At 36.5% G+C, this 12,747-nt stretch overlaps 1 protein-coding gene across 4 annotated transcripts in view; it reads right to left on the minus strand.

Moving 5' to 3' along the window:
- The window catches only part of ZEB1 (zinc finger E-box binding homeobox 1), a 175,425-nt gene that overhangs the window by 42,295 nt on the left and 120,383 nt on the right, over window positions 1-12,747 (minus strand). For 3 of the 4 annotated variants that reach the window (XM_077152322.1, XM_077152312.1, XM_077152331.1), the window contains exon 2: window positions 11,759-11,959. The exons of the other annotated variant lie outside the window; for it this stretch is intronic. In XM_077152322.1, coding sequence (XP_077008437.1) covers window positions 11,759-11,959 — 201 coding nt within the window. The remainder of the gene's footprint in view (window positions 1-11,758; window positions 11,960-12,747) is intronic. 4 annotated transcript variants of the gene reach the window in all.

Below are 12,747 nucleotides of genomic sequence, written 5' to 3' on the forward strand. Positions count from 1 at the left end.
CCAAAGTCTGTGTCTCCTCTGGTTTTAATCTGTTGGTTAGGCTATCTCTGCCTGCATTTTCATATGCTTTGTGATTTCCTGTTGGCTTTGAGACATTTAATTATCTTTAAAGGGCTACTTTGGAAGTTGATTTTTCTCAGTCATCTAAGTTTTATATTTACTTGGATTTGTGTTGAAGATCTTCTTCTGCACTTGGTTTCTGAGTAATTCCTCACCAAACTAGGCTTCAGGCTTAGAGCTTATGCAGGGGATGCAACTCTACTTGAGAATCTGTTTGAAGCTACCCTGTCGGTTTGCCAGAATGCACTTTCTATTTCTTCCCAGAAGATGATGGTCTTGGACCTCCCTCAGTTCTACCTCTCCCCAACTACAGCAGTTGGGTGAGTTGGGTGGAGATCCAGAACAATTCCAGCCAGGCCTGCTGGGTCCTGGTGAGTGCTGAAAACCACCAACCCCAGGGATGGGGGTAGGCAGTATGCACCTTGGTGGAGATTCTGCTGGGGCTGGTGGCCCCAAGCTCCCACTTGGAATGACCTCATGGAACTAGGTATGTCAGCTACCCCATCCACAGCCAATGTGGAAATGCTGGCTGGCTAGGGAGGTGCAGGGAACAGGGTGTGCATAGCATGGGGTAGGGGATGGGGGTAGGGTGTCGTGCAGGGGACCCAGAGGTGACAGGTGGGTTGCAGGGGCAGTGCAGGTTTGCAGGTGTGTGAGGTACGTGGGGGTAGGAAGAGGGGAGTGGGAGGGTGGGGGATGGATGCACACATGTGCATGGCTCATGGTGGTGTGTGGGACAGGGTGCAGGTGTGTGTGTGGCTTGCTTCCTCATGCCCACCTCCTTCTAAGTGCATTCATGAGGTCTCCAGGCCTTTGTTTAGAAAGGGGCATGGAACGCTCAGTGTATTAGCCAGATGGTCTCTATGACCAGGGAAAGCTAGTTTACTGGCTTCGGAGTTCCCCAAGACAAGCTAGCTGTGGTGGCAGGCATTTTCCTGGATGCAGCATCTTGTCCCTAGTAGAGTCCCAATGGAGCCCACTTACCCAGTTTTCTGTGTCTCGAATCTTCAGCTTTTTCATCCAGGGCTTCCCTATGTAGTAGAAGACACTCTCAGGTCACTCATACCCTGGAGCCACTGTTCTGGCTATTTTTCTGACATTTCTCTAGCTGTTCTTTGGAGCGGGGGTGAACTTGACCTATCCTATTCCATCATCTTCTCAGAAGTCCAAAAATAGCTTTTTAAAGGTACTTATTACATATTTAACATTTCAATAGCATATTATATTTAGATCTATGATTTATTCTAGGGTACAGATCTGTGAATGTCAAGTTCATATGCTGGTCTCCAGAACAACTGAATGTCTCTGAATAAATGTCACTTCCATGTTTATTATTTCCTCTTTTCCTTTAAGTGTTTCTAAATCTTTATAATAATGATTGGGCAAACGTGGTAAAATCCCCTTAGCTCAGCAATTTAAAAACCCCTTTGCTTCACTATCTCTTGCTCATCTTCAACTAACCAGATTGAAAACTCTTCATTGGGCAACTAGTCTTCAAACTTTCTTCTGAAAAACCTCAGTTGCAACTTTTCTTGCGTCTCATCAAAACATTATTCATCTCTTCTTTCAATGGCAGAAAATTTTACATATTCATGTATTCTGCAACTTATAACACTGATATGATCAAGACATTTTCAACAGTTTTTTTTTCCCACTGGGTAGTAGTTCATTATCAGGATGCCCAAAACAGTAAGGAACACAAGAACAGCTGCTCCAACAAGTCCCATCTGAGAACAGAACCTGAAGATAGGTATGAACACAGTGGAGTGCTATCAAGTAAGCTCACTGTTTTCCCCTTTAGAGCAAGCTTCTATTGTGGTAACTAAAGTTCCTGCTTCAGGATCAGGTTGGTTTTTTAACCATCTGCAGTTTGACAGACTAATTTTTCAAACTCAGTCATGAGGATCATTTTGAGGAGCCATAAAAAATTCAAGGCTAGGGGCAGGCCATGGTGGCTCAGCAGGCAAGAATGCTCACCTGTTATGCCAGAGGACGCCGGTTCAATTCCCAGTGCCTGCCCATGTAAAAAAAAAAAAAATTCAAGGCTAGAAGTTTTTTTCTAACTTTTCATTTGAATGTATGGCATTTACTGGTAACCAACTAAATGAATTATTACGAGCTATTAACCTTGTTTTTCATAAATTAAAAGTAATATGCTAAGTATTCTGAATCAGCATTTTAACAAAAAGTTTGTGTTGCTTTGCATCACTAGGCAATGTTGCAAATCTTTGGCTGTGCTGATTTTCACAAAGATACTTTAAACTTTGGCAATGGCAAAGGATTCTTTTTATCCGGTGAAATGCCAGATTTGAGTTTTTGTGGTCTTTCAACAGCTACTACTCATCTTTTATTTTGGTCAAAATTGCTTACTAAAATAACACAGTTTAGTGTTTACTAGTCTGGTCCAGTTGATCAGGCAAGATTGTGTTCAACATTGTATGACACACTTGAACCTTTAATTTATTTTTTAACTTGGGGGGGTGGAGTGATAAAACACTTTATGTGGGTTTATAAATGTAGTTTGTTCCTGAAAGGAATGAATCTTCAAATGGAAGTTTTTTTTCCTTTATAAGTAGTTATAAAGTTAGAAGTTTTTTCAGTGCTTTAGAATGTGCTCTATAAAAACTCTAACATAATGCATGTTAAACAATAATGACTCGAATGAAAATAGTTATCTTAAGGTAGGATTTAATGTGGAATTCTAAATAGCCTGTGACCTGGATATTGTAATTACCAAAAGACTTGAGCAAATATAACTTTTGGGGTTGCTTGCACACAATGTAAGTTAGAAAGTGTTGATATTCATTACACAGCCCATTCACTACGAATATTTATATATATTTAGCTTCAACCATCAAACATAATTTAGAAAACTCAGGAGGCTATTCTACTGTAGGTACCCACAGTTTTTTTTTTTTTTTTCATTGTTCTTTCTTCTTTCCTCTCTGTTTAGAGAACTTCCTCTAACCTACATTAAGGGTAGTTCTGTTGGCAACAAATGCTTTTAGCTTTCCTCCATCTGAGAATGTCCTATTTCCTTTTTGCTCTTGAAGGATATTTTCTATGTACATAAAATTGTGGGCTGATAATTTATCAGCATTTGAAGGCCATTTCCTTCTGGCCCAAACAGTTTCTCATGAGAAATCTGCTGTCAAATTGTTTTCCTTTACAGGTATTCTCTCATCCTGCTTGCAAAATTATTCTTTGTATTTACAGTTTCCAGAAGTTTGACTATGATATGTCTTGCTGTGGATTCTGTGTGTTTATCCCATTTTGGGTTTGCTCAACTTCTTGAAGACGTAAGTTTACGTCTTTTGCCAAATTTTGGAAATTTTTGGCCATAATTTCCTTGTATATTTTTTCAGCCCCAACTTTTTTCTTTTTTCCTTCTGGGACTCCAACAACGCAGATGTTAGCTCCAAAAGGGTTCCTGGAACTCTGTTATTATTATCTTTTTCAGTCTATTTTCTTCCTATTGTTCAAAGTGGGTAATATCTATTGTTCTAATCTCCAGTTCACTGATCCTTTCCTATGTCCTCTCTGTTCTGTTACTGAGCTCATCTATTGAGTTATTCATTTTAGTAATTATATTTTTCAGTTTAAAATTTCCATTTGGTGATTTTTAATTTCTTTTCTGAGAGCTCTGTCTTGCTTTTTTTTTTTTCTAGTGTCAAGACTGTAATTTCTCATTGAAGTAATGTGATAGCTGCTTCAAAGCTTTGCCATATAATTCTAACTTTTGCATCATATCTCAGTGTTGGTACCTATCAACTATTTTTTCTAATACAAGTTGGCTTTTAATGACAAGTGATTCTCATTTGAAACCTGGACATGCTTGTTATGCTAGGAGATACTGGATCTTATTTAAATTGTCTGTTTGGGCAGGCCTCCTCTGACACTGTTCTGGTGGGGGAAAACCTCCTCTCATGAATGGCAAGTGGGGTTGGAAGTTCATTTCCCACCTAAGGGGAAGAGGTGCTATTACTATTAGGCAGGGATGGAATTCAGGCTCCCCATTAGGTCTCTGCTAATACCACACCAGCAGGAAGAGGTAGGGATGTCTTGTTTCTGCTCCCCATGTGGCTTTCACTGACCATGCAATGTGGGAGTGGCCTTGTTACCACTGGGCAGTAGTGAAAGTCTTAACTCTTCACTAGGCCTCCTGTGACATCACCCCAGCAGGGAGAAAGCGGGACACCTTGATACTGTCTGGTGGGTGTGGAAATCCAGGCTTCCCACCTGGTCTCTACAGATGCTATCAAGCCAGGAAAAGACACTTGCTCCCTACTTGGCCTTCTCTGACACTACTACATTAGTGGGTGGAGAGGCCTCATTTCGGCCTGGCAAGGGCAGAAGTCTAGGCTCCCCACACTGTCTTCGTTGACAGCAATGGGAACAAGCTGCTGTTTCACTGGGGAATGTGGCTGGAAGAGAACAATCACTGACAGCTTACTGTTTTACTAAGCTGTCCCCTTCCTGGTCTGATGACTGGAGAAAGGAGGCTTTACCTGAGACTTTTACGTGTGTGTTTTGCGTATCCCTGCTCTCCAGCATCCAACTTGGGATTTATAGCCAAAAGAAAACCAAGGGAACTCACTGCCATGTCATACAGGTTCTGAAGTCCCTAGCCTGTCTGCCTTCTTCTATTCTCCTTTCAGAGTCTGCTTAGTTTTGTTTTATATACACAATCTAGAATTTTTAGCTGTACTGAAGGGAAGGAATAGAAAAAGTACATCTACTTCACCTTTCCAGAAGTGTTAAGTCTCTATGGTTCTTTTTTAAAACCACTGATGAAGGATTAAGTAATTCATTTATTTTACTATTTCCTAGAGGCCATATACATGGGCCAAGAAAAAAACTGCAATCTTTCTGAATTGGCTGCATTCTCTATTTATGTTTATGTATGAAATGTTTCTTAAGAAAAGAGAAAAGTGTCACACACAAGTAGTCTTCAGGTAGCTCAGATTTTAAAAGTGTACTTACAAAGAGCAGAAAGAATGTCACATAAACAAGGATGAATGTAAGAGTTTAGACCACATAATGCCCAAACAGTGTCAGAAAGATTAAATTTGAAAAAGAACGGAGGCTTTCAAAATGCTTAAAAAAAAAAAAAGCAAGATGATCTTCTTGAATTGATGGTATAACTGTTGAAGATTAAAAAGATAAAAAGGGAAACTGTCTAACTTATCATTTGTAGAAGATTTCTTAAATATCTAATAGCTATTGGGCATTAGTGGTAAAAGATAAAGAGGGCAATAAGATACAGTATGTGCCCTCAGGAATTTTTAAGGCTAGTAACATTGACACATAAACAATCACAATGTAATGTGAAAAAGTTATGGATGATGGGAGCTTTGTATTCCAATTATTCTCTAAGTCTAAAGAGGTAAGGCTCATGGAGGAGCCGACAGAAAAGAAAGAGAAGGACATGCCAGGCTAGGGGGAACAGGATATGCAAAGATTTAGAAGAATGAGAAGGTATGGACTAGGGAACTGGCTTAAGATCAAGTTCAGGAAGATAATGTGGGGCTGGATTGTAAGGGGCCTTGTCTACCCACCATTTGAGTTTGGACTCAAATCTTCTAGGCAACCAGGAACTAGAAGAATTTTTTTAGTGCTTCCTTTCTAGGAAATATGATGTTGAAGAAGTAAAAGGGAGAATCAAAAACCAAGACAGATAAGCCACTGCAATAAAACATTTGGTTCATACTAATTAGAGTTCAGATCTAACAGACTTTGAGCACAAATCTCTGGCTTGGTTATGATCTTTGAGAAACAATGGAGACTGGGAGAGAAAGATAAATGCCATTCCAATTTCCATATTCTACCTTCGACCACCTTCTGAAAACTAGACCAGAGATATTTAACTTCCAACCTGAGAATGTTTTCTAGAATAGACTACAAAGGTATTATTTCTGTGCACTAAGAAAAGAAAAACCATTGATCACTAGCATCCAACATGGATTCACTAAAAAAAAGTCATATTTAAACCAGCCTCATAGATATTTTTGACAGTATTACTATCCATGTAAGTTTTGAAAAATTGGTGACCTTACTATATTTGGGCTTCATTAAAGAATCTAACATGATCTCTTATGATGTTTATTCCTAAAGACATCAATGGATTCAAAAATAGTTGAATAAATTTATTAAAAAAGTGGTGGTTTACAGACTGATGACAATGGAAGGAAGCGAGCATCATGCAACTTTTTCTGTCCTTGTCCCTACTCATCACAGTTTTAGATGAAGGAAGGAAATGGACATGATGGCTGGAAGAATCAGGGTCTAAAACAGATAACAAGTAGGACTGGTTATAATAAGATAAAGTGAAGAATAATAAATGACTTATAATGAGACCCCCCCAAACTAAACCATAAAATGAAGAAACTTTGGAATTATCCTAAACTCTTTCTTTCACATCTATCAGCAGATTCTACTGACTTTACAGAATTTGATCCCTTCATACTATCTCTTCTATTATCACCCTGATTTAAGCCACTCTACTTTATACCTTTATGTTCCTATACTATATTCCTATACACTAGTGTCCATTTCTTAAGAACAGGGATATTTTCATACATTTAACATTAATATAATACATTGATCTAATCTACTATTTGTATTTGAATTATGTCAGCTGACCTAATTCAGCTATATACAATAGTATTGTAGGACTATACTTCAAGAAGTATACACACAAAAGTGTATCTGTGCATCTCTCTATATATATTTTATCATACAGAAAATGTGACTCTTTTCTTTTGGTGTATAGAGTTCTACGAACTATAAGCCATGTAGAGATTCATGTGATCACTACCACAGTCAAGATACAGAACTGTGGATCATCCCACATAATGCACAGTGCTATCCTGTACACTCACACTCTCCCCCTATTTCTAGCCCCTGACAACCACTCATCTGTTTTCCATCACTATAGTTTTTTTCTTTTTGAGAATGTCAAATAAATGTAGTCATACAGTGCTAGCTTCTTTCACTCAGAATAATGTCTTCTGGGAATCTTCTGAGTTGTGTGTATCAATACACTCAATTCAAGGTATGGATGTACCACACTTTGTTTATCCTTTCACTTATTAAAGGACATCTGGGCTGCTTCTAGTTTTATGAGTAGAGCCGTAAACATTAGTGTTCCCAGTTTTGCATGAATGTTAAGTTTTCATTTCTCTAGAGCAATCTCACTCAAGAGAGAGATTGCTGTTTCAAATACAAGTGTGTGTTTAATTTTTAAGAAACTGTCAAACTGTTTTCCAGGGTGGTTGGACCATTCTGCACTCCTACCAGCACTAGAAGAGCTTCAGTTGCTCCATAGCTTTACTAGTTCTTTGTGGAAAGACTTCTGACCACTAATTCAATATCTTAAGTGGTTACAGAACTACTTGTTTTATTTCATTTCTCCTTGGCCCAGTTTTATTTAAGAATTCCTAATATTTTGTCCACATTTCCAAATTTATTGGCATAAAGGTCACAATATCCTGGACTATTTGATCAATGTCTGCAGCATCCATAGTTAGGTCCTCATTTCTTTCCTGATTTTTGGCTCTTTGTATCTTCTGTTTTTTTTCCCTAATCAATAAGATCAAAACTTGTTATAAAGTTTTTAAACAATAAAGTATTACCTATGTTGACTGCTTATACTGTAGGTTTCTTTTCTATTCACAGCTTGCTATGCTTTTTGTAACTTCTTGAGATAGATGCTTAGCACATTAACTTTTAGCCTTTATGCTTTTTAAAATATGTACTTAAGGCCCTAACCCCTCCTTCAAAAACTGCTTTAACTATATCCTACAAATTTTGATATGTAATATTTTCATTATGATTCAGTTAAAAATATTTCCTCATTTTCATTATGATTTCTTTAATATCCAAGGGTTATTCAAAAGTTGAGTTTCTTTAAAATTTCCAAGTACAATTTTCTATTTGTCTTATTATTTCTAACTTAATTGTATTATGTTCAAGAACATGCTCTGTATGATTTTCATCCTTTGAAACTGGTTGAGATTAATTTTATGACCCTGTATATGTTCAATATTTATAAATATTATGTACAGTTTGAAAAGAATATTTATTTTGCATTTACAGAGCACATGATTTTAAGTATGTCTATGTATCTTATTGATATTTTCACATCTTCTACAACTTCACTGGTTTTACTTGATTACGCTGTAAATGACTAAGAGAGGTATGTTAAATCTCCCACTAATGATTGTGAATTTGTCTTTTCCTTTTTGAACACTGCCTATTTTTCTTTACACATTTTAAGGTCTTGTTATTAGTTGCAAACACATTTAAAATAGTATCTTATTAGTGATTTGTATTTTTCAACATATAAAACGATCCCATCCTCTATAACAATGCTTTTAGCCTTAAATTATACATTGTCTGCAATGAATTTAACTACGCCTGCTATGTCTGGTTAGTATTTTCATGGGAAATACCATGTTTCTTATCATTACCCACAAATTTGCTATTTTCTTTGCTCTTCTTACATCTCAGACCATCTATTAAGGATTTCTTTCCTCATACCTAAAATGTGTCCTTTAAATTTTGCTTTAGTAAGGGTGTACTGATAACAGATTTTCTATTTTTGTTGTCTGAAAATTGTCTAAAGCTGTTTCATTATTTTATCCTCTTTCATAAAAGATACTTTGCTAGGTACAGAAATTCTATGTTAGCAGACATCTTTCTATTATTCTCTGGCTTTCTTCATTGTACATGAGAATTCAGTTGTCAGGCTAACTGTCACTAACTCAATCTTACTTTTTTTCCTACCTAGTCATAAGATTTTATCTTTGTCTAGGATGTTCTGTAATTTCACCATTAAGTGTCCAGGAGTAAATTTATTTAACTGATTCTGAAAAATCCTCAGCCACTGCTTCTTCAAATATTGTTACTTCCTTTTTTTTCTTCATATTTTTCCATCTCTGTCCCTCCAAACTGCATTCAGTTTAATCATTCCCAGTCTTCCAATTCATTAACTCTTTCTTTAGCTCTGTTTAATTTGCTATTAAATCCATCCTCTGAGTTTTTAATTTCTATTATTCTATTTTTCATTTTTAGAAGTCCTATTTGTTTCTTCTTAAAATATGTTGGTTCAATGGTGGAGATAAGGGGTAAAAAAAATTGGTCAACTGAAATACTAGTGGGCAATGAGAGTGAGGGGTAAGGGGTATGGGATGTATGAGTTTTTTCTTTTTACTTCTTTTTCTGGAGTGATGCAAATGTTCTAAAAATGATCATGGTGATGAATACATAACTATGTGATGATATTGTGAGCCACTGGTTGTACACCATGTATGAACTGTATGTGTATGGAGATTTGTCAATAAAAATATTTTTAAAAAGATATAATCTATTCTGGGAGAGGATTTGCTATTAAACTTCCTTCTTTGGTGGTCCTGGACTTTGCTTCCTCTCAGAAATCTGAAAACCACATCTTATTTTACCCTGGTTAGGCAATGTCTTAAGTGGCAGAGTTTTCTATGCTCTGCTAGGGTTACCTCTATGGGTTGCTTTCTTTGCTTAGATTTTGAACTGTTATGTCTTACTGTATAGCTGGCAAGCTTTCAAGAAGATTTAAGTTTCTTTAAATTTAGCATTATTAGTCGTTTTCAGTTGGAGGGTTAGTCCAAATAATCTATATTCTTCACTGAGAACTTCTTCTCTGATTTTTCATGGCTTATTTTCCTTTCACCCCTTTCATTCTTGTCTCCTCCTTTTCAGACAAATCATTCCCTTATTACATTCATCTTAAGACTTTGTACCAACTACACGTAAGAAAATTTTTGGCCATGGACAGAAAATACATAAGAATGCTTGCTCCAAAAATTTTTGTATTAAAATTTAGCATTAAAGTTTCACAGGTTAACAGCCATGTCATTAAATAGTTGTGATAAAAATTAAGCAAGTTAACTTCTCTAGGCTGTAGTTTTCAGAAACCTGAGAATTATTTTAGTCCATCCCTCTTGGTTACCAAATCTTACTATATTTTACCACCTGCATTTCTTTCAAATCTTGCCTATTTATCTCATGTCAAGGCCCACTGATCTTATTAAAAAACTCTTGCCACTGCCTGAATTATTTAAACTTTCCTACTGAAGGCATTACCCACTGCATCTAGACTCTCTCTAAAATTCCTTCTCCATATTGCTACCAGACTTATTTCTAAAATACATATTGATAATGTTCTTTGCAGAGTTTCTAAGATAAAGTTCAAATTTTTTGATTTAGCAACATATTCTTTCCCGTGTATACTTCCCTAATCGCCTTTCCTGAAAGCACCCTTTGCTTAAGCCTTTCTGGCTTCATGCACATTTCTGCTTCTGTCTGAAGCACATTTGTCTAATTCACCTCTACTGGTCCGTTAAGACCCAGCACCAGCACTGTCTCACTTACTCAGAAATTCTTCTAGGACTTCCCCTGCTTTTCTGAGCTGGATGTTCCTCCTTAATGCTCCCACAGAACTCTCCATTTACACATCCAGCAAACTAAAACATATTTGCATTTTATTTACCTCTCTCCTCCATTAAGTTATAAACATGATTCATATAGTGGCAGAGTCTTATTCTAGTTTACAATTCCAATTCTGCAGACTCTGCTGCATAGACAAATGAATAGTGCTATAAAATGAGGAGGCTGATTATACAGTTTCAAAAGTCCCTTTTGTCATAGTGTAGAAATTTTAACTTCTTTTGCCTAGGGCCTTATCATTTACACTTTTATCTAAGCTTCCACATTTGGTTATCCAGATTCTCTGACCTGCATTTTCCAAGATTTTCTAGTCTTAGCTTTGATACCTTGTTTAGATGACCTCCCTGAACCTGAATTATTACTGCCAACTTCTTTGGCTGACCATGGATTTGATCCCTTGCTTGCTCCTCTTAGCCACTGTCAATCCCTGGCTTCCTGACCCTTGACCCCTCCCCTCTAATTCACATTACCTGCCATTTTCACATCCTTATATTGTGACACCACTGTTGTTAAGTCCTGGTAAGACAGGCTAAATAACGCAATTATTACAAAAAGTAGAAAGAAGAATTTTAAAGCTGGAAAAAAGACTATTGTTCATTTTTTCCATGTGACACATGAGGAAGAGGGGTTAAATACTCAATATTTACTTGCTGAAAGAGCAGCCAGTCTACTGCTATTCCTCCACTATTCCTTTCATTAAACCATGCTTTATTTCAACAAAAGTAAAAATTATACTTGAGTAAAAATTTCAAGCAAGTGAAAGAACAAAAATTCTGAAAACAAACATTACTTGTAGTACAGAGTATATAGAAAGACGTACAAAAACTAAAAATATGCCTTTGGTTTATGTTTTGCATGTGAATTATAATGTTACTATACCAAAATATACTTTATTGGTTTCTAAGTAGAATCTTCCTTAGGGGGCTGCAATATGAAATTAAATGTAAATTCAATTATACCCACAGTATATAGAAAGCTTTAAGATCCTGGTTAGAAAAATCTATTAAAATTTAAGGTACTACAAAGCATTGTACAAATGGTCAAAATAACTTTCATTATTCTGCTCCATATTCCACTTCTTCTATTGATTACCAGACAAATAAATTGCTGTTCATATTGAAGTTTTCATTCAATTTATCTTTTTTCAGTTAATAATTTATATTTTTTAAAAGAACCTAAAGAATGGTGGAATATTGCAATGAAACCAACTCACCCTCGTCCTCCCAGCAGCTCTTTGCGCTGACTCCCCTCTCGCTGCCCCCCGGTAACACTGTCTGGTCTGCTGGCAGGTCATCTTCCGGCACACCGCCTTCACCATCTGCTGCGTCTGTAACACTTTCTTCCTCCACAATATGGAGTTTATCTTCATCATCTGAATCTGAATTTGTTTCTACCACAGTATTATAATTTGTCACTGTAATACAAACAGGAAACAAATCATCAAAACCAGCCACTATAAAAATCGGGTCGTATACATCAGAAAAATGGAAACTAAAAAAGTGTATTTAAAATAGATTATAACTCAACAATCTTTTTTTAGAGACCATGGTATGCAAGCAACTAGCTTATTTGTCATCATTCACACATCTATATATAGCACTTCTAGGACCCTCTGGCCAAAATGGCAAATGATAATAGCAACACTTATTGAGCACTTACTGTATGTGCCAGTCCTTATACATAGTAACTCATTTTTCTTACAACAACTTTAGAACACCCCTGTGAAATAAAGCACCTACCTACCATCTATAGAGTATAGCCTTGCTTTACACATGTGGAAACTAAGGCACAGATAGGGCAAGGAGTTTGTCTAAGATTATATGTGCAGAAGGGTGGTGGGTCCAGGATTTGAACCCCAACAGTCTGGTTTCATATTCTGGGCTCTTAAACCTACATTAAAATCCTCTCCCATCATAATGAACTAATTCTAAACAATACTGCTTATTAAGCCTTCAATCTTAAAAAGCTAATCAAATAGCATACATCATCAAATTCACAAAGGTATTTTAAGTGGCTTCTGTGGCTAATGCACTTTATACTAATCTCTCCATCCCCCTGATTTCAGAAAGAATCAACCAATTTAGCCAAATTTCTACAAGTTATTTAGGCATGATTTAAGTAATGTTTGCATGTAGTCTATTATTCTGAAAAAATAATCAGCATTTAGGAACATTCAAATGGGCACATGTTTCATAATTTTTA

Source organism: Tamandua tetradactyla, chromosome 1 (assembly GCF_023851605.1).
Source record: "Tamandua tetradactyla isolate mTamTet1 chromosome 1, mTamTet1.pri, whole genome shotgun sequence".
NCBI classification, from domain to species: Eukaryota; Metazoa; Chordata; class Mammalia; order Pilosa; family Myrmecophagidae; genus Tamandua; species Tamandua tetradactyla.